A 22,440-nucleotide genomic window follows, 5' to 3' on the forward strand; every position below is an offset into this window, starting at 1 on the left:
TTCACGACATTTTATACTGTTTATATCATAATAGAAAAAGCTCTTCAAGACAAAACATCTGAAAGATTAGCGATGCAAGTCACGTGACCCAAAGAGTTTGTGACGTCGCAGGGAAAGATGGCCGCTTCCGTCGGGGCAATGCTGCTTCTGTAATCCAGTTTACTTTTAGAGTTGTGTTGAACATACTGGGGAAAGCAGCGTTTATTTAGTCGTACATCTTTGCGGAGCGTTGTAACACTATCGGCAGAGATGAAGACCTTCTGTGGAAGAGCCAACCCGGCCACCGGAGCTTTAGACTGGGTGGAGGAGAGCGAGGAGTACGACTACCACCAGGAGATAGCCAGGTAGCTCCGAGTTTAGCGTCACGGCGCGGGGAGAAGCTGCACCCGTTTCAATGTTGTCTTGTCGTCGGCGAAAAGTTTTAATGGTGAAACAAAGCAATTTGACCACACAATAAAAAAAAAGAGAAAAGAAAGTGCTTTCCCTTGTGTTGTCATGTGTGCTGTGCGGAGGGGAACAAGTTTAGACAGCTAGAAAAACAAATCATAAATTATTATTGTTAATTAATATAATTATTAAGACCGACAAGCAAGCCAACTTTATTTTGACAGCGTGTGTAAAGAGGGTGGTGCCCTAGCAAGATAATTCAAGCTCTTGCAAAGTATACGCTTTCATATGCGTGTTAGTGTAGTATTATTTACAGTAGAAGCATCAGTAACGTCAGTAGCAACGCTGCTCCATCTCTATCTGTCCTCCTGATCAGTTTAGCATGTTTATCTTGCAGGTCCTGCTATGCAGATATGCTACATGACCACGACAGGGTAAGTGTTGGAGAACATGACATCAGCCCCTGCTGAAAGAGTCTGATGTGATTTATATGTGACTGTTGTCTTTACTACTTAAAGATGATGTAGTTTCCTACATTAAACTTGAATATTTCTAGATCAAAACCAAACCTTTGATAATATTGAATACATAATAAACACATTTTTAATCTGGCGAGTGCACGAACTGTTAATATACAGTTTATATACTCCATTCATATATGTATTTTTTTAGGACAGTTCACTGCACTCCACCAAAACCAAAATGACTTAGTTAAATCTCTGCATTCTTGCTCTTCTTCAGCATTGACGTAGCTGATGTACTTTCTGCCTCCAGAATGAGAAGTATTACCAGGGCATCCGGGCAGCTGTAGCCAGAGTTAAAGCTCGTGGTGAGAAGGTTATCGTCTTGGACATCGGAACAGGGACAGGCCTACTGTCTATGATGGCTGTCACTGCCGGAGCTGACTTCTGCTACGCTATAGAGGTAGAGAAGCTGTTCCTATATGTTCTCACTGAGGACCATTTCCCTCCATATATTCACTGTGTTTTTTGGACTTTAATGTCTCTTTCACTACAGGACTTCGGTTCTCGGTCAGGCTTAAATCCCAGAGATGATGCAGCTTCAGGTGACGTGTCTGTTTCCTTTTTGTCGGCAGGTTTTTAAGCCCATGGCTGAGGCAGCGCAATGCATTGTGGAGAAGAACGGCTTCTCTGACAAGATCAAGATTATTAACAAACACTCCACTGATGTTACTGTGGGGCCAGGTCAGAGACAAACACACACACACACAGCTGCACTATATGAATATCAGTATCCTGTTGCTCCTGTCAGCTGACTGGTGGAAGCTGTCTGCATCTGTTACTTTCTCCAATTAAAAATGGGATTCTCTGTGAACTGTCCTGAGAGCGGTCTGCAGACAGGAGCAGGGTGTTTGTTAGTTTGTGCGTTGGTGAGAAATGTGTTTGTACCTTCTGTTTGTATTTTATACAGATGGAGATATGCAAATGAAGGCCAATGTTCTGATCACAGAACTGTTTGATACAGAACTGATAGGTGAAGGAGCCCTGCCCAGCTATGAACATGCTCACCAAAATCTGGTCCAGGTGTGTGTGTGTGTGTGTTTATCATGTTAATGTGTTTGCAGGTTTTTACACCGGTCATGAACTTTAAGAATTTGTTTTATACTGGAAAAGTCAGATAACTTCTATCTCCTGGTGTCCCTCCACCCTGCAGGAGGGTTGTGAGGCGGTCCCTCACCGGGCCACTGTCTACGCCCAACTGGTGGAGTCAGAGCTGCTGTGGAACTGGGCTCAGCTGCAGCCGGTGCAGGTGGAGGGGGCCCGTTTGGTCCCCCCGTCCGCTGTGGGTCGCTGCGCTGGAGCTCACTCAGTGTGTGACATCCAGCTGAGCCAGGTGTCTCCTGACAGCTTCACCCCACTGGGTCCTCTCTGTACCATGTTCAGGTATGAAAGCAAGGACCAGGTTCTTTTGGATTATTTTTCCTCTCAACAGCAGTTTTTCACATCTTGCTCTCCATCCCTCTGTGCTCTGTCCTTCCCTCCCAGTGTGGATTTCAGTAAGCCAGTAAGCAGCGCATTCCAGTCCCACTCCTCCCAGTTTGTGGCTCAGTCTGGCGGTCGGGCCCAGGTCGTCCTGTCCTGGTGGGACCTTGACATGGATCCCGCGGGAAGCATTGTTTGCACCATGGCTCCCAGCTGGACATACCCACAGCCAGAGATGGCTCCGGTGAGTTACAGGACACGACGTCATGATGTTCTGAGTCAAAGCTCCCATCAGCCCCTGATCAGACCGTTGTGGTGTGTTTCAGTGGCGGGACCACTGGATGCAGAGTGTGTACTTCCTGCCTGTGGAGAGCAGGGTGACAGAAGGAGAGGAGCTGAGTCTGACTGTCTGCCATGATGACTACAGTCTGTGGTACAGCCTGCGGTCTCACAGGTAACCGCTCATAGACAGCGTACCGTGTACTCTCTGATTTACTCAGTAGCAAGTGATCAAGGACAGTTTTGGAATTGTGGCTATCGTTTTCAATTTATTTCTTTGAGCAAGAAAATAATGACTTGTATATAAAATGATGTCTTGTAAATGGGACGTAGGCTGTCTGTCACTGACTGCTTATTTTAATGTCTATAGCTTCAAAAAAGGACTCATTCAGTAGAGCTTATCAGAGAAAAACAGCTTGTTTAGAACAGAGACTTTTACTGTTGTGTAATGCCGGGATCAGACTTTGTGATTTCAGCAGGAAAATGGCACGACCCGACAGAGGTAGGCCATCGGGAATGAAAATGAGCGTTGGGTGTGACTGTTTTTTTATAATTCTTAGTGTGTCACAATGGAAGACAACTGACGTAGCATTTGGGACGCGGCCTCACCTCCTGATGGAAACACGCACACAATTGGAAACAAAGGGAAATGAGCTGCTGCTGTCTGGTCTTCCATGACTCTCTGCCGAGTCATGGCAAGAATGTACGACTCTGGGATCGCCTAATCTGACACGTGACCATCTGAAAAACTGAAATATAGTGTGTTGTCTGATCCTGGCATTACGCCCTGCTAGTGGCTTGTAGAGGCTGTAGTGGTTCCCAGGACTATTCAGATCAAAAGGGTTTATCTCTTTGCTGAGATCTCCGCATTATGAGAGCTCCTGTGTGCCAGCTGGATGTTTTGGCCTGATGGTGGTTGGACTAGCAGAAAGGTCAGGGGGTCACTCACATTTTCCTCTGGGGACAATATTTATTCATGGGAAACTAGCCAGTATTTTTCAGGATCACTTAACACGGGTTAACACTTAACATAGGGTTATAGGGTAATTGGAGTACAAATTTTTGGAGCTTAAACAATCATAATACCACAAATAGTTAGGTTTTTGGTAGGTCTGGTGTTTATTGGCTAATTACAGCGTTATACTGTCTGAATGGTCTGTATGTGGATGTCCTCAGCCAACAGGACACTCAGACTGAGGCTCTTCCCTCTCGGCCGTGTTGTACCTGCCAGGCTCACCTGGTTTGGACTCGGCCACGTTTCGGTGAACTCAACGACAGACGGCGTACAGAGAGCTACGTCAGGGCACTGCGCAGCGTAAGTGACGGCCAACCGTTGGGAGTGAATTAATAGAAATGGTTGTTCTCTGATCACCTGCTGTGTTAACTCCAGGTTCTGAGGGAGGACAGCGTGTGTCTTAGCGTCAGTGATGGAAGTCTGCTTCCTGTGTTTGCTCACATGCTTGGAGCCAAGAAGGTACTGTGCTTTGACCACGTGGTCGCATACTGTACCTTTACCAACCAAATACCATACTCAGACTCTGTTATTGACTTGTCTTTTTTTTCTCTTGACCTCCGCTTAGGTCGTAGGTTTGGAAAGCTCCAGAATGTCTAAACAGGTTATTGAGCAGGTAAATGAGTTATTACTGCCTCATCTTTGACTAGTGATCCTTGATATTCATTCTTTTAGGTATATCAACACAAAAACACAAAACTCCAGAGGCCATTTGAGAAGCGCTGATGCTCCATATTTTTCTCTGCAGGTGTTGGAAGCCAACTCGATGAAAGGCGGTGTTGAGCTGCTGGAGACCAGGCCTGAGCAGCTGACCAGAAATGATCTAGGAGGGGAACAGGTACCTTTGGAACACGCCTTTAGTGCCGTGCATCGCTGCCTGTTACTATTAAGGGTGATAAAGTTAGAAATTCCAGAGAGATGTTGTTAAAATGAGACTGTTGATGTTAAAAGTCCATAAAATAAAAGTGAAAGTAGAGAAGTTGTCACACCCTCTGAGAATTAGCACCACATCTGGAGTTCCCTCAGCTCTATGCAGTGTTTTCTCATCTCGTACCACATTATTCATGCGGCTTTACTGTTTTGGTTCAGCCTCACAACTCTTATCAACATAAACCCACTGCATACTTCCAGCCCAGCACCAAACCACAGATAGACAAAGTTAGCGAGTAGCTGGTGAACACAGGTGAGCATTTAGCAGATTTCACCAAAAGCAGCTAAAAGGAAAGTGAATATTGAACTTAGACTCATCAGGTGGCCAGACGCATAGCTGCATATGAAAACTAATGTCGCTCCTTGTCTGCTGGAGGTGCAAATAGGAAGCATGTTTGCTCGCACGCCCACCACATCAACCTGATAAAGTGATTGAGCTGAAAACATCCGAAGCCAAAAATCCCACCCACGTGTATTTTGTGCAGTTGGGTAATCAGACGTGTGGATCTCGGCGGAGTGAGTGTAAAGCTTCTCTCCTACAGATCTCAGTCCTGATGAGTGAACCGTACTTCAGCACCAGCCTCTTACCCTGGCATTCCCTGTTCTTCTGGTACTGTCGGACCGCCCTGGCAGGCCTTCTCCGGCCCAGCGCCACCATCCTGCCCTGCTCTGCCACACTTCACATGGTGGCTGTAGAGTTCCAGGTGAGACCGCACATTTAAAAGAGGTATTTCAATTAGAGATGTCATTTCTGTTTTGCATAGGTATGAGATATATCTTGCTGTCTTCTTCATCAGCAAGGTGAAGGTAAGTCCCTGTTGAATTCATTTTCTTTTCCATGTTTGTTAGGATTTGTGGAGGATAAGAGCACCGTCTGGAACATGCGAGGGCTTTGATGTCACACCCATGGATGAAATGATCCAGGTAAAGTTTTTATGCATCCATTTTTGTTTCTTTGTGGAGAAGAAATGTGTTCATCAGAAAACGCATGACAGCTATGTTTTCTGCTTGTGTATTTGAGTTCAGGTCTGTGTTGACTTCCTCCTGTGTTTCTGAAGTCATGTATTTTTTGAAAATGAATTATTATAAAAATCACTCGACGCAACATTTGTGCCTTCAGCGATCTCTGGATTACCGCGAGTCCCGTGAGGCGGAGCCCCACCCTCTCTGGGAGTACCCGTGCCGTGCTCTGACCCAGTCCACAGCCGCCATGACCTTTGACTTCACACAGTGTGTCCCTCAGCAGCCAATCAGCAGTCGGGGCTCACTGCCTTTCATAAGGTACTGAGTTTTCAGTATGAGATCAAGAACCATATACCAAATTATGAAAACTGTTTTATTCTAAGGTAAATACTACCTTCACATTTCAAAAAAAGATTGTCAGTTTACTGTGACAAATTATTCGTTTTGGCTAAACATTTTGGGCTAAATTATTTATTTTGTGTTGAGCCCAAAATGATTATTAATAGATAGACCGCTATCATATGTCACTTACAACTGCAGTCGGTGAGTCAGAAGGTCACTCAGTTTGGGGGAATGACCAAAATCAATATTATCTTCTTAATCAGGCCTGCCAAGAACCTAAACCAGAATTATTTAAATAAATAATGTAGCCTGGTCCCATTAGCTTGTAGCCACATCACTGTCCTTTGTGTCCATATTGACCTCATCATTCAGTAGTCGCTTTTATAGTTTGTGGCAGTGGGTTGAACCTGTTTAAGCTCAGATACACTTTGCAGACATGTTCTTTTTTTCTAAAAACACATAAACAGAAGCAGATTGTTGCTTTGTTTCGTACAGAAGCCTTTTTTTACTCAGTAGTAATAGTAATGGGATAATTATCTCGTGATGTCGAGATAACGAACCATAGCTGAACGTGGGGGTCTGCAAGTACGTTTCTTTGGGATAATTTCAGACAAATTAGCAGTGTCATTGGTTAGCTCAGCTGGTAGAGCACAGGGTTTATAATCCAAGGATTGTGTGTTCAACCCCTGCTCTCACCACCTGTTTTTCTTCTTTTGTGTGTTTTGTATTATCCTCTTCAAGTTGTTATGAAGACATTCAGGGGAATCCAATTACACATTTTCGTTAACGTTACACATTTTCCAAACCTCTGAAATAGCTGTTAGGCAATATGTAACGTTAAATGGATTCCCCTGAATGAGATGATGGGGAAATGAAAAGTCCATAGGTTGATGGATGTGGCCCAATCTCCGGGATGCACACAGTCCAGCACGTGCTTTATTGTGAGCATGTGAAACAGTCTCTTCATAAGAACTTTGTTAAAGAGGATTATGAAAAAGATTTTTAAAAAGTTCAGTGAGGATTAAACACGCAACCCTGAGATTATGAGTCCTGTGTTTTGTTATCTCGAGATCACGAGAAAATGATCCTGTTATCACAGGAAAATTGAGTAACAAAAGATATTTGAATGGATGGCCGCTAGAGGCTTCCGTAGTTTCGGTACATGGAGGGAAGAATTGTTTCCCCTATGAAGAAAAAACGCTGTGAAGTTGTAATTTGATTCAATTTAGAGTTTGCTTAAGGAATCTGAACAGCTGCCCTTACTAGACAGAACAGCAGCAGTGTTTGGTGGCCCTACATGAGCAGAGCTCCCACAGATAGACACAGTGTTTACTGAACTCTTTCTTCACCTATTGTAAACAACACATCCCCCTTGCAGAGGTGTTCAGCCTGTTTAAATGTCTCTCTCAGGATCGGTCGTTGCCATGGTGTCGCGCTGTGGATGGAATATCACCTGACCGATGACATCACTGTCAGCGCAGGTCTGATTGGACCGATCAGCGAGCAGGTATCACGGCCTTCACCCGTAGCCTCTCCTCAACACGTTGATCGTCTTTGCTTTTCTTGTTTGCAGTTTTTTGTTACCTGCTGCGCTCACTCTGTCTAATCAAGGTCATGGTCTTTTTTACAATTACAGTAATAGTTTTGACTCAAACTATTTATTAATTATCAAACTAATTGATAGTCAATTAGTAGATGGACTGATTGCTTCAGCCCTAAATGTATTTTCAGAGCTAATATACAGTGCCCTTTCACTTTTTCCCCATTTTGTTACTAAGCCTAGTGATTTAGATAAAACATTTCTCTCATCAGTTTACACTCAATACCCCATGATGACAAATTAAACACAAGATTTTAGAAATGTATTAAAAAGAAAAGGGAAAAAAACTGAAATTATTATCTGAAAGTATTCAGACCCTTTGCTCTTGTAGCTGAGTTCACCTGTGGTAAATTCAGTTGATTGGACGGGGTTTGGAAAGGCTTTAGCATTAAGCTGCAGCATGACTGAAATGTGAAAAGAAGTGAAGGGGTCTGAATACTTTCTGAACATCTGTGATGGTATAGTGAAACTATTTCCCAGCTAAGCTCTGCTTTGCAGTTCTCATTTGTTTCCAGTGTAGTTCATTATGTGATCACTGAGCTGCTCCATTCAAAAGGTTGGCAGCTCAGTACCTTTGACTATAGTCTATAGGTAGTCCTTGTAAATGGTAAGATAGATAATAGATAGAGGCAGATGGGTGGTAGACAGTCTGACCTCACCAAGAGGAATGTACTTGAGTGCTGATGATAGATTCTTGTGACATGGGATGAGCTACTTAAATCACGGGACATTTTGAAATTGCTACCAAGTCGTTTGGGTTTTAGAGATTGAGCTAAATGCATGTGTTTTAGTAAAAATGCTCAAGAATGACATGGTGGCTTCAAAATAGTACACCTGTCTGTGCCTGGAACTGTCAAGTCACTCAGTGTTGACAAATGAGGAGCAGTCGTCATCATCAGTTGGTAGCATTTGGTTTAGTGACATGCACAGTAGAGTTGTTGGCGTTGGATTTTCTGACCGATCTGACATGTCGTCCTTACAGGGCGAGTGTGAGTGGAGTCGCCACAGGAAACAAGGAGTGTATTTCTTCAGGTCACCTCAGGTCAGCTCAGATGATGGCAGAGCCGCAGTGTCTTACAGCTTCACCTTTGAACCCAGTTTAGGAGACATTAAGATGGACTTCAGCGTCGAGTCTCAGTGATGTGGAGCAATCGCTGACTGAAAAACAGACTCTTTGTGCTTTTTACCTCAGGTCACTGTTTGCATATTTAACATCTGTGACTCAGCAAATACTTTTTTTGTTGTTTTATTGTTCTGACTGAAACTGTATAGGTCATATATATCATCCCTGAAACTGAATCAGAATTCAGTGTTTTAAAACTGTCTGCTACATCTCAGAGGGTTACTGATGATAATCCTGACAATTATAATTTAGATTGAGGGCTTCATTTAAGAGCAAAACATCAGAAGAACTTATATTTATTGTGTACCAGAGGGGATCAACATTTTGAATGAGTTAACAGTTTTATATTGGTTGTCCAGTGTTACTGAATGAAGTTTAAATATTTTTGAAGAACAGACAGCAGGACCATGTCACTGATGAGCACTTCAAATTGAATGATAAATTCTAATGTCGCAGACTGTTGTGTTCAGTAAAGGCTCGCTGTCCTTTAAGGTGCCGTTATCCAACAGTTGGAGTAATGCACTGATATGAGAATGTACCATCAGATGACTTTTAGCCACAGTGAAATAAATGGGACTCCTATAAAGTCTGGTTTTAGTTTATTGTATTAAATTAAAAACAAAAAGGCAGCAACACATCTTATTGCCAAACTGTTTCAAATGCCTTCATATACATTGATCAGCTTGGACAGTTTAGATTGTGTTTGTATGGACCTCTGTATGCTTCAGTTATACTGGTGAACTTTTGACTTTATCCTGTAACTATGTCAGTGGTCAGGTGTAAATAAAACCTTTAAAAAGGAACAACAAGAGCAAATGTATTTCAGAGCTTTTAAGCACTAATTGTAACGCCACAGTTTGCATAATGAACAGCAGGAGTGAGACTGCTGTGACAAGGAGTGCGTTTTAAATCTCACTCTTGCTCGTTGTCACAGTTGCATTGCCAAACTTTCAAATTAAGAAACTATGAACATGACTTGCTTTTGTTGGAAACAAAATGATGTGTGTTGTGATTTGAAACACTGAACCCATCAGACAGAAGACATCTCACTGAGCAGGCAAACGGGCACAAATCCCCATCACATCCGCATTGACGTCCGCTGAAAAAGCAGCTTTAAACTCAGTGGTTTTCGCAGACGGGAATCGAGTCTCGGGGTGGATGGAAAAGAGAGGAATGTAATGTTTTGAAGGATGAGCTGTAGGATGTGTGAAATCAAGCGTCTGTCAGTGTGTTGTTGTCCAGCACTATCTTCTCCCCTGGTTTGAAAGCCGGCATCCCCATGTACGGACAGCTGGCACATCGGAACGCATCACCAAGGTAACACTGCCACAAACAGAAACAACAAATCAGTGAAAGCATTTTTTCTTAACATTGTTAACATGTTAGAATGATAGGAGAGGAAATATGAGAGGACATGGTGAGAATATTTAATAATCAAATATACTCACACTTCCACAGGCAGATTTTGGTAGGTCAGTCTTCTTTGTGTCTTTACTCTCCTGCTCCAACTCCTCAGCAAGACCACATGTGCTACACAAACATGCAACAGATTGTATCATTTAATGTCTAAATGCTTTTGATAGCACAGATAAATGTACTACAAGCAACATTTTTGAAAGCCCAGCCCCAGTTACAGCTACCTGCAACACAGGTATTAAGAGGTTTACACACATTTGCGTGGTGACCTCACCAGTTCTTGCAGGCTTTCTTCTTCTTGCCGGCTCCCTCTCCACAGCTGGTTGCTTTAAGAGAGGCTGGGTCGGGCTTCTTCAAGTCATCTTCATCCAGCAGAGCATCCGAGTCCACCAGGTCCTTGACAGAAAGGGAACAGAAGGGACAAGAACGTGTCAGTAACAGTAAACACAGGATCATCTTGTGCGTGACAGTCTGATTTTCCTAAAGAAATATATCTGCATGGCTTTTAACATAACATTTACGACTACAATATGTGAAGTGGTACGCTGCGGTCAGAGGAAAATGTGTCCCAACATGCTGAGCTGGCCAAACTGTATAATACATAAAAGGCTTTACATTAGGACACAAAGATAGAAAATCCATAACTCACCACATCATCATCATTCATGGCTGACAGCGTCCATATTTTAACAGTGTTGGGATCCAGAGCAGGTTTCTCTGCTGAAACACAGATATTTGCAAATATTAACGTTTAGCTGATATTTAAGTACGTTGGACTACAAATTACAATCTCAGCTCTGTACTAACTGATGTAAAAGGCATCATGCATGCCCATTTGACTGGTTATCATGTTTTTCTTTACCTTTTGTAGTAGAACCCTCTTTGTCAGACCATTACGAGACACATCACAAAAAAATCTGACCAGTGATTTTAGAGCCATTACATGTGACAGACAAAAACTGGGCTTATAAACCTACCTGGCTTGGGCGTCTTTTTTCCGAATGACAGTTTAATCTGGCTGGATGATCCCACCTCATAGTTGGGTTTGGAAGCAGATATGCGGACTCTAGACAGTGTGTTTCCTTGGTAACCAGTGGCCGTCCTGAGGGAGCTCAATGCCTCAGGACTCAATTCTGCTTTACTGACCTAGAGGGGGAAGGAGGGTCAACAGGTCAAACAGTTTAAACTTTATTTAATGTGGCTGACCACAAGATTACATCTCTCATATTCTCACTTGTGCATTGTGGTTTGGTAAGTGCAACACTTCCCTCTAATGCACAGTGTATAATAGTGCCGTTGCAATGGCAGAAAACAAACGTGAACTCAATAATAATGATAATTTTAGGTTGAACACACTGCGTGTGAACCCACTCACTCACCTCCTTCACTGACATGAAGCCGGACAACTTCAGAGCGGACATCAGCTTCTCAGCAGTCCTCACGCTCTGCGCCTCATCTCCTGGAACACAGAAAGAAACAAGTCACACAAAGTGTAAAATAAGCAGAGCAACAACCTTATCCTGCCCTAGCCCTGTGGATAAAAACACCTGACAAATGAAATAAATCATAACGATTTATGCATGAGCAATTCATTTCATTAGTTAAGGGGATTATATATTTAACATCTATATAAAAAACACTTTTCTCTCTCACCTGCAACTGCTTCATCCACAACTAGTTTCCCGCCAGGTTTGAGCACTCTGGCCATTTCAGCTAGAGCCTCTGAACCGTGGACGGAGGTGCTGTCAGCCAGAAGGCCAGAGAGCACCCAGTCAAAGGTGGATGCTGAATGGGAGGCTGAGAAGAGGGGAGGAGACAATTTTACTCCTGACTTCAGATTCTTGTTGTCACACTATGTGCTGAACCCATTCATTCACTTCAGCCAGAACTTTATTTATGATAACAGGATAAATCGCAGCTACTGTACAATAGTGTTGACTAAAGAGCCGTCTCAGTTGCAGCCATACTTTGTGATTTAAATTTTTGCCTATGGTAACTTAAAGTCAGGTGAAGAGTCACTCACACAGCAATAACCTCTCCATGTTCTCCACTGACACTTTTCCATCTGCACCAACAATGGCACCCAGTTCCTCTGCATATTGTTTCAGGGCTGCTGGTGATGAGGGCTGAGCCCAAACCAGCAGCACCTTGTGTCCTGCTTGGATGCCAAGGTCTGCCATGACTTCCTGGAGAAAATGACAGATTTATTTTAGTTGGTATACTTTAAATGCTTCTCTGTCTGTTTGTGGAACGTCTGAAAGTGAAGAAACGTGTCTGTTACAGGAGATGACCCAGCCAGACCAACAGAACTGATAACACAGTAACTGTTACGTGACCACCGTCACGCCTAAAACGCGCGTGATTATGACAGCCCGTTTTTAACGACTCAAAACGTTACGATAAAAACCAGGAATCAGTCCCATTTAAAAAAAATTGTCCTTGAGATTAACGTTAGCGTGTTAGGTAGCCGAGCGTTGCTTAGCCCATAATTAACGTAATAATGGCATTAGCATGTGGAAACAGGGGAAAAGTCTGGAAGTTTCTTTCTAGTGTTAATAGCCTAAGTCGTTACTTTATAACGTTATTAAATAGTCAAGAAATGTATTTCAACTTTTAATGTAAAAGGGTTGACCCGGCTAACTACTCGTTTGTGTTAGCTTGTTTGTTGACACAGGGGGAAAGTGTAGGTTAGCTAAAGCGAACAGCATGACGCAGAAGACGCCGGTGCTTATCAAGTTCATAAGCACGTTGTTACGGTACACGGCTACCCACGAACAAATATACTCACGTTTTTTGAATGGTTGTTCGTAAAAGGTTTTTGTTGTTCAATTACTGAAAAAACAATTCAATCCAGTTTGCTCTGTTACTTATATCTTTGTGAAGTTCCAGTGTAAAGGTACACAAAGTAAGATGGAAATCTTCCGGTTTGAATTTTCAAAATAAAATTATTGTGAACGTGATTAAACCTGGTTCTGACGTTTCGGCCATTTAAAGTATGAGGTGAAAAATTTGTAGGCTCTACCTTTTAGGAATAAATTAGGTCATTCAGACACAAACATCGCATACCACAACTACTATTGCTGTTTTTCTCCTATAAAAATTAATTAATGTGTTTTAGATTGAAGCATTATTGGCTTGTCGGTTTTATTTGGTTTAATTCTTGCTAGCTTGATGTATTTCACACGAATGAGTCGCGTTAAAGTGACGCAGCTGTGTCTAAAATAAGCCTCTCTTGCAGCTGAACATGGCGGCGCTGCTGAGAGGTCTGCGGGCTGGAAGGACACTTCGGGGGCTGGGCAGCGGTAAGAAACGTTAATTGTTTTGTTGTTGTTGTTGTCTCGTGGTAATAATGGACAGCCTGAGAAATGATTCTGTAATGTCAGGTCTTTCGGTCATTTGTTGCATGAAGTGGATGCGAGCCAGTGTTGCCGTCTGCTGTCCCGCGAACCAAAGTCACTTGCTACAGACGGCGATCATGAAGGACAGAGTCGGGCAACACTATGTTGGCTGCGGCTATTAAAGCAAAAATAATTAGGCGGATAATTGTTGGTTACCGTGGTGTTTAGATTTGTTAGATCTTAATTTAAACGAGCATTGCATGATAAACAAGTTCCTGCAACTGGGGGGCGTCTTCTCTCTGGTTATGCAGACTGTCCGAATATATATAGCTTAGATTTTCTTGTTTGAACATACAACAAGTGTTGCTGTCACTGAATCATAAGACGCTACTCTTTGACACAGTGCAAAGACAGAGTAATGCATACACACATACAGCAGTCCTGTTTTAAATTCGGTGTTGAAGGATTATAACCCCCAGTGGTCTACCAAACTCCAGATTCATCCACTTAGATAAACAGTGAAGTCATATCCTGGTGTATGCAGTCGTGGCCAAATATTGGTGCTATTACCCTTTTTCCTATAATGCATGATCTCCTGCTCAACATTTTTGAACTTAAAAGCACAATTTTGTATTTACATATTAGTTTGGTTTGTACTACAACAAAACAACAGTATTGGCACCGTTTAGATGTAAGAAATAACTGGATATCAGTTGGATGATTTTACTGCAATTAACAGAGAAACTCACATGTGATGCTTGCAGGTGTCTGCCTTATTCAAATTTAAGTTTTAAGTATTCACGTCTCAACTGACTGAACAAGTTGCACACATTATTTTTCCCAAGTGATAGATAGATAGATAGATAGAGAGAGAGATATATATATATATATATATATATACAGTATCTCACAAAAGTGAGTACACCCCTCACATTTTTGTAAATATGTGATTATATCTTTTCATGTCACAACACTGAAGAAATGACACTTTGCTCCAATATAAAGTAGTTAATGTACAGCTTGTATAACAGTGTAAATTTGCTGTCCCCTCAAAATAACACATCACACAGCCATTAATGTCTAAACTGCTGGCAACAAAAGTGAGTACACCCCTAAGTGAAAATGTCCAAATTGGGGCCCAATTAGCCATTTTCCCTGCACAGTGTCATGTGACTCGTTGGTGTTACAAGGTCTCAGGTGTGAGTGGGGAGCAGGTGTGTTAAATTTGCTGTTCTCTCTCACACTCCCCCCGTACTGGTCTATTAAAAAAACACAACAAGGCAAAGGTTTTGTCTTCTAGGTCTACAAACAAAAACATTTGTATATAATTAAAGACAGTGTTGTGTGGATGTTCTCTCTCTTGTACTACGTGTCTGCAATATAAAAATCATTCAACCATTTTAAATAGAGAAGGATTGTATCTCACTCTGCTGTTTTTATGTCACTGTTGTGTATCACGCTGAACACAAAGAGGAAAAAAGGGAAGATAGTCACACACACAAGGTTGTAGCAAAGACATGCCAAGGCTACTAGTCCTTTTCAGGACCTTAATGTCACTATATCCACTCTACATAAGAGAAAAGGTGCTTTAAAATTTACATTGTGAAAATAAAGTGAAAATAAGTGGTGGAGAAAGACCCTGAAGCAACAGTCAGTCAGATTTACACAAGATGCAAGAGTTTAAACTTACATCAGTTCCTAGCTCTGCAAAAGTGGTCCAGGAGTGACACCACTGCTGTGAGAGAGACCAAAAAACACCCAAAATGAATTTGGTCACAACTGAACAAGCTAATATCATGTACTATAAGGAAATGTACTTGATTAGATTTTTATTTGTTAAAACATACTTTCTGTTTACAAACAGACAAACAAAGCAGTAAACCCAGCCATGCAGGAGGCTCACTGTTGCCTCTGGTACTGGCTAGATTCACTTGAAATAGCATCATGAAATCTGGAGCACATTTTTAAAATTTTTATGTGTCTTCAGCAGTACAATGACCCAAAAGCTCCTAGTAATTCAAGAAGCTTCAAGAATATCGGCCCATACTTCAAAATATCAGGTTCAAGTCAAAGCATTGGGTTGTCTGAAGTGGCCAGAATGAATCTAAATCCAATTTACATAGAAGCTAATGAATATATGTCCCCCTACAGTGGTGGCTGTACCAACTACATCAAACCCCCAGTGTTGCAGTCTGAGACGAGACTTCCATCGTGCACTGAGGCTTCAGGAAGAATCCAAATCTGACAAACCCTCCTCCTCATCCACCACCTACCATGAGCACTACACAGCTCACTCTGCTGAACAGGACACATCTGACCCAGCAGCGGAGAACGCTTCCAGGCCCAACACCGGGTCAGTCAGTACGAACATCTTACGATATAGGAGTTGGCAGTGTAACTGAAGATTAAAACATATGTGGTGGTAGACATATAGTTGTGGTGTTTTGATAAATCTAGTTTAATTATTTGAGAGGGAAATTAGTTTGCAGTGTGGCCAAAAAATGTATTGTACACAATTAGAATTCAACAAGCACTGATGATCAGAAACTTGGCTTAAGAAATCTGTAACTGATGACTTAATTTTTATTGAGGGTTACAAAGTCTAAAGAACTAATCGGTTGGGTAAAGGAGGTGGGGTTGCCATGTATGTCAAATCCAAGCTCATTAACTCTGTCAATTACTAAAGCTAAACAGTCTGAGGTCTTGGCCATCAAAGTAGGCATATCAAATTGTCATTGTTTTAAAGAACTGTGATTTATTAAACCTAGTGCAACTCATTAATTCTCCAACAAGGCCAAATCCTAAAGCACAACATACTGTAAATCTACATTGCTTGATTTAATTATAACAAATACATCTCACAAATACACCTCAACTGGCAAACCCCAATTCATTATTAAAAGATATTTTAAAGGTTTTCAAGAGAGGGCTTTCCTGCATGATTTATATCATAGTGATCTTAAAAGAGTAACTCTGATTCCGGATGTTGAATTGGCATGGGAACATGGGAATATTTTCAGTCTTTCAGAGCTAATTCATTTAAGAAATAAATTGTGGGTCCAAGCTAGATTTTCAAACTCCTCTGCTGATTGGACTACATTTAGAACCCTAAGGAACAAGTGCACCTTGATGATAAGAAATTCCAAATCAGAGTTTAATCTGAAGACAGTTACAGAGAATCTAAATAACCCCTCAAAATTCTGAAAAGTAATTAAATCTATGTCAGGGACACATGTTGCTTCAAGCCTCCATGAACACATTCTGGTTGGCTCAGATGAAATAAAGGATAAAGCTGCCATGGTCAGTCAGTTAAACAAACACTTTATCTGTGCTGGGTCTGCATTTGACAGCTCAAATGTAAATGCACCTGTACCATGTTCTGTCACCACTGCAACTGATAGAAATCTGGATTTCTGCTTGCTAAATCTGCAGGTCCTGACAATCTGGATCCTTATCTCCTAAAGGTGTTTCCAAGGCGTTTGATTCTGTGGATCATGAATTGTTGCTGGACAAACTTGGGGATGCTAGTTTCTGTCCTAATACTGTTTAAATGGTTTAGAAACTATTTTGTAGATCGGACTCAGTGTGTCCATGCAGAAGGCCACAAATCTGAGTTTGTTGAGATATCTAAAGGGGTCCCCCAGGGGTCCATTTTGGGACCTATTCTGTTTTCTATTTTTATAAATGATTTAGGTAAGGACATTCAAGCAAAAATACACTTCTATGCTGATTACACTGTCATTTATACTCATGCTCCTTCCATAGCACAGGCTGTGCAAGAGCTTCAGACTGCATTTCATTACAAACTGCTCTGCTCAATTTAAAATTGGTTTTAAATCCTCCGAAAACGAAGTTCATGGTCTTCTCAAAAGCTCGCCTACAGTTGCTTGATGATCTTAGCATTTTTACGTCTAATGGTAAATCCATTGAAATGGTACCCACGTACAAGTACTTGGGTATATGAATAGACGACAAACTTTTATCTAATGTACATATTCCTCATCTAGTTAGGAAGCTCAAAGTGAAGATTGGCTTTTATTTTAGAAATCTAGCTTTACTGCCAAAAAAAACTTGTGGAAGCTTCTTTTCTGTCTGTGATTGATTATGGTGACATTATATATGCACGCAGCCTCCTCCATCTTACAGAGCCTTGATTCAGTGTATCATGCATCCCTACACTTTATTACAAATGCAAAGTCCCTCACTCACCATTGCATTCTTTATGATCTGGTGGGTTGGACATCACTGACCACCCACAGAAAACAGCACTGGTATATTTTTATGTATAAAGCCATGCTAGGTAAACTTCCAGCTTACCTCTGTACCCTTCTGTCTCAATTCTGCTAGTTGCCAGCTACGCTCCTCCAAGTGGTTGCTTTTTAATGTACCCAGGGTTTTGACAGATCTGGGGAGAACTGGATTTTCATGCTATCCACCATGGGCATGGAATAATTTGCAAAAAGATCTTAAACTAGAAACGTGTATATCAATTGATAAATTTATGAGCATCAAAGTGTTGAAGGAGACGTGGTTATTTTTCTTGAGAGGCCATTGTGTTTGAATAGATGTGTTTTTTTGTTTGTTTTTGTAAATTCTGTCATGATTATATGTAGCATTTTAATATGTTGTTTATGTATGGCTGCTAACTTGGCCAGGTCTCTCTTGTAAAAGAGATTTTTGATCTCAATGACAGTTCCTGGTAAAGTAAAAAATAGAGCCCAGGATTATTTCTTCATCTTCGTCTTTCCTTTATTGTTATAAGTAGTACTTTGAACAAAGTACTGCTGATTGCTGTATTTTGTGGTATTCTAAACACACTTGCTGCCAACAGGGAGTTGCAGAGTGCACTCTGCTGGACAAACCATTCAACAACCATCATAACATGATTGAAGGATCCCTCTCTCTGTTTCTTTGTAATTGTTGTTTATCAGCTGTTATAAACACCAATATATCTGCAATTACCTCTCATTAGCTGAAAATATCAAGTAAACAATCAGCGGGCAATCACAGACATGACACTTGTGCACAATGGCAGAACAGTAAACTGTACACAGCACTGACCAGACCTGTTAGTATGAGCGCAAAGACGCAATACAGCACAGAAATATACTCAACAAAAATCATTTTATGCACATGACTCATGTTGGAGTGTGCGTGCACCTGTCCCGAATGCTGCAACTCATGTGTGTGTTATGTAATGCAATGGCTGAATGGATGAAGGAAATCCTTGTACTTTTGAAACGGGGTGCCCAAAGATGTCGGACCAATTAAAGCTCACTGAACAAGGGATGTCGTGGGTGACGTAAAAATGCTCAGTTTGTGAGAGGGCACAGGTTTTGTAGATGTCACTAAGACAGTTGTGCTTACAGACCTCACCTTAAAGAATTTCTGAGTACTGAAGTTCAAACAGTTATGTAAGAGAGCTATTCTTGACCCCCAACTCATGTCATGTTGTCTCTGTGCTATATTTATTCTGAATATCCCTTTTTTTGTGTGTGTGTTTCTGTAAAGTTACCAGGACCAGGGCGGAGAGCAGGGTGAGGAATACGAAACAGAGGAGCAGCTTCAAGCTCGAATCCTGACTGCTGCTCTGGAGTTCGTCCCACTGCACGGCTGGTCGATGGAAGCCATGGCAGCCGCTGCTGAGGTGAGCTGCTGTTAACATGCAGCAAACACCGCTAACAGTCAGAGCCCAAAACTGGTTTTCCCTTGACACAACAGGCTCCTCCTAAAGCTGTTTCTATTATAAAACAGGGAGAGATAACTCTTACATCGAGAACTTTGTTGCATTTGCTCTCCATCTCTCTCCCCACATACTGTATCATGTCTGTCCTCTCTTTACAGCCAAATCTCTAATAAAGACATAAAAATACCCAGAAGTACTTCAACTAAAACCTAACTAGCTAAAGAAAATAAAGTTGGGGGAAACCAAGAAATGAGATTTCAGATTGTCTGTGATGATTATTATTCATTGTGTTGTTGCTGTGTTGGTACCAGACACTGGGCCTGTCCTCTGCTTCCACTGGTATGTTCAATAACGGAGCTGGAGACTTGGTCCTACACTTCATCGCACAGTGCAACTCACAGCTGACAGAGATCCTGGCTGAACAACACAACCAGGTCCAGCTGGGCCAGGCAGAGTACGTACAGTCTATGGTGTGCACACACACACACACACCTGCAGTCTAATTCTATTGTTAAAATGTGAATTCACTTAACTTTTAACAGCCTATCCTGAGATGTTCCACAAAAAAGCATTCTGCTTTTTCACTCATTTACAGTCAGCTTTTTTTATAACCTGAAAAAACTCTAACGTATAGAGCTCCAAATGGAAAACTACAGATTTCAGCTTTTGGCTTTGACGACTGTGTTGCAGACCAAAGAAGACTGCTGAATTTCTAAGAGATGCTGTAGAGACCAGACTGAGGATGTACATCCCGTACATTGAATCATGGCCACAGGTATGGTGTGCATGATGGTTAGCACAAGCCACACACTGTCTTCCTTCATTTTTGTTCTCATTAACGACAGAGGTCAGGTCTGAAGCAGAAACTACATCCTTGACTTTGTGTGTGTTTCCTCAGGCTATGAGCATCCTGCTCCTTCCTCACAACATCCCAGACAGCCTGAAGCACCTTTCCACCCTGGTGGATGACATCTGGTACTACGCCGGAGACCGATCCACAGACGTGAGTGGGTCTTATCACCCTCGATCCCCTTCTTCTGCAGCTGCTGCTCATACCTTCCTGTCCCCCTTTCATCACCACCCCCAGAATATCAGGCCTGCCACCTCCCAGGTTACTCCCCCCACCAACACCTGACTGTCCACGTTAATACCATGGCCATAGAAATCACTCGTGCAAACATAGTGATGCATATAAACTAACTAGAGATAAAACCACGTACTTTCGCCACATTGGCCACAAGAAGTTTTAAAGATTTTCAGTTCTCCCATTTTTACTTTTGGAAGGTGCGACGGTTTAAGCATGACAATGCAATCTGAAATGTCTTAATATTGGGAAATAATGGACTAAGTGTTCTTTACCTCAGACTCATCCATTATTATCTTGTCACCTCATCATAGATTATCCCTTACATATTCTGACCTTGCTGTCTTTACAGCCTGATAATAACGTTAGAAGTGGTTAGTGTGACGTCCTCTTTAGTATGAATAATTACCACATTTTAATTGCTTGTATTTGGAAAAATAAAAATCCTATTATTATCTACTGTATTTTAAAAAGGAAAAAGTGATATAAAGTTGGTCACAGATTTGCTAGAGCTGCTTTGAGTGCCCAGTGTAGAGCTTTGCTTTTTCCATTACCTCGGCCGCCCTGTCTTGTCATTCAGCACTGTGCTGCTAAATGATGTAGCGCTGCACGGTTATTTTCATTATTGAAGAATCTGCAAATTAGTAACTTAATTGTGCGCATGGTTTTGTTTTAAAACTGAATTCTTCTCTGTGTCTATATTTTTTTCTCATCTCTTTTGTTGCTATTGCACTTTCTTGTATTCTTCTGTACATGTTACATGTTGCTGTATGAGCTTTCATCTAAGAGCACATTGAGTTTAAAATGACATTGCCTTGCTTAAAAATGTAAGCAATTAATCTTTCCCCACCACCCCTTTTTTCTTTTGTAGATGAACTGGTACACCAAACGGGCAGCGCTGACAGGCATCTACAACACGACAGAGCTGGTGATGGTCCAGGATTCCTCTCCAGATTTCCAAGACACCTGGAACTTCCTTGACAACCGGATTCAGGATGTGGTCAACATGGCCACCACAGCCAAACAGGTCCACCACATATAGCATAAAAGAGTTGAACAAAGGGGAAACAGATGAAGTGGGTCATTGTGGAGTTCTTGCTACTTATGTAGGAATACCCACCTCTATGTGTTTCCTAACTTTTACCCATCAGTGGTATAAGTCCATAATTGACCTCAGATTCAGTGTTCTTGGAAAATTTCATTCTCCTCCGACTACACTAAGCTAAACTCATGTTGGCCTGAATATGGGGCCAAATGCAAAGGGAAACTTCAAACTGAAGGATGAAGATTCTGTGATACATAAATCACAGTTCCAGTGCAAAGAGTTCAGAGTGAAACACAGACTAAGATGTTAACCTCTCTTGAAATATATATTAGATATATAGACATTTCACCTCATTCCTCATTCACATGTTGACTTTGTGTGTTCCACTTTGTTCTGCAGGTACAGTCGACTGGTGAAGCAGTGGTGCAGGGACTCATGGGAGCTGCTTTCACAGTAAGTTTTTGCCTCATGTTTTTTTTATTTAATTTATATGCACTTTTCTTTTCAAAACCTATATTAACAATGATACCCTCCTCTCTTTTTTATGTCTATACACACAGTCCCGTAATTATATAACTGAATTGTTCATGAAGATTTGTACTGATTTTATTACAATGTGTTTGAATGATATACCGCTGCAGGAGCTCTGCATTTTCCAAATTTTTGATTGTTTAAAAAAATAGGCCTATGTAAAGTATGCTTATAGAAACGTGGCTGATGTTTGTCTTGTGTCTTACAGCTGAAGAACCTCACGGGATTGAACCAGAAACGATGATGTAAAACATCTCTCACTCACACTGATCCCGACTGTCTGGCTTATCATGAGCTGAAGACCAGTTGTCTTTTTGCTCTTATTCCTGAAAGTATTATGGCTTTTATTCAGCAAGAGAAAACTATTATTTGTCACCAGCCATAGGTCTCTGTTTCTGTTCACCTGCAGGACCAGTGGCTTTGTCTTCACTCTTCCTGCTCAGATCATTTTTTCCCTTTTGTATAAAAGGACGCCACGATCTGTAATTTTGTTGATGGATCAAGACTTCAATAAAGTAGTTATTGCGTATTTAACATTTGTTTGTTTTTTCATTATCATGATTAAAAGGGCGTTTTTGAACTGTTCTGTTAAATGTTTCACTTTTCCTGGCATTGTCACATGTTTCTGCAAACTTGAGAATCAATGAAATGTGCAAACATCTGTCTACAAAAACAGTGAGCGCTTTTATTTTGAAAAAGAATTTGCACATAACTATGACCCGGATATTAAATAAAAACCCGCCCCCGTGTGTCATTGAGAC

The 22,440-nt window shown here is 41.5% G+C and overlaps 3 protein-coding genes across 6 annotated transcripts; 2 read left to right on the forward strand and 1 right to left on the reverse strand.

Annotated features, from left to right (window-relative positions):
• The first annotated feature begins 94 nt into the window (after positions 1-94).
• prmt7 (protein arginine methyltransferase 7) lies at positions 95-9,382 on the forward strand. The gene is made up of 17 exons (XM_038705868.1): positions 95-344; positions 785-821; positions 1,162-1,311; positions 1,484-1,592; positions 1,819-1,931; positions 2,062-2,291; positions 2,394-2,574; positions 2,657-2,784; positions 3,786-3,924; positions 4,000-4,083; positions 4,190-4,237; positions 4,370-4,459; positions 5,094-5,255; positions 5,401-5,475; positions 5,672-5,832; positions 7,267-7,363; positions 8,439-9,382. The coding sequence occupies exons 1-17, from the start codon at positions 250-252 to the stop codon at positions 8,595-8,597; spliced, it is 2,058 nt and encodes a 685-aa protein (XP_038561796.1). The 5' UTR covers positions 95-249; the 3' UTR covers positions 8,598-9,382.
• Positions 9,162-15,049, reverse strand: ciapin1 (cytokine induced apoptosis inhibitor 1). Of its 4 annotated transcripts, none has more exons than XM_038705870.1 (9): positions 15,024-15,049; positions 12,019-12,181; positions 11,649-11,792; positions 11,375-11,454; positions 10,973-11,141; positions 10,645-10,712; positions 10,270-10,391; positions 10,028-10,109; positions 9,162-9,902 (listed from the first exon to the last, which is right to left on the reverse strand). In XM_038705870.1, exons 2-9 carry the CDS (start codon positions 12,173-12,175, stop codon positions 9,792-9,794), a joined length of 933 nt encoding a protein of 310 aa, XP_038561798.1. In that variant the 5' UTR covers positions 12,176-12,181; positions 15,024-15,049; the 3' UTR covers positions 9,162-9,791. The 4 variants fall into 4 exon arrangements, with proteins under 4 accessions (XP_038561798.1, XP_038561797.1, XP_038561799.1 ...); XM_038705869.1 differs by having other exon boundaries at positions 10,645-10,715; positions 15,024-15,045; XM_038705871.1 differs by lacking the exon at positions 15,024-15,049 and adding an exon at positions 12,784-12,937 and having other exon boundaries at positions 10,645-10,715.
• coq9 (coenzyme Q9 homolog (S. cerevisiae)) lies at positions 13,151-22,213 on the forward strand. Its single transcript, XM_038705874.1, has 9 exons — positions 13,151-13,297; positions 15,485-15,686; positions 18,845-18,980; positions 19,331-19,473; positions 19,710-19,794; positions 19,918-20,022; positions 20,975-21,130; positions 21,548-21,601; positions 21,888-22,213. Exons 1-9 carry the CDS (start codon positions 13,240-13,242, stop codon positions 21,921-21,923), a joined length of 975 nt encoding a protein of 324 aa, XP_038561802.1. The 5' UTR covers positions 13,151-13,239; the 3' UTR covers positions 21,924-22,213.
• The last annotated feature ends 227 nt before the right edge of the window (positions 22,214-22,440 follow it).

Source organism: Micropterus salmoides, unplaced genomic scaffold, assembly GCF_014851395.1.
Source record: "Micropterus salmoides isolate LMB-PRFRI ecotype aquatic unplaced genomic scaffold, ASM1485139v1 Ms_hic_scaffold_8, whole genome shotgun sequence".
In the NCBI taxonomy this organism is placed as follows: domain Eukaryota; kingdom Metazoa; phylum Chordata; class Actinopteri; order Centrarchiformes; family Centrarchidae; genus Micropterus; species Micropterus salmoides.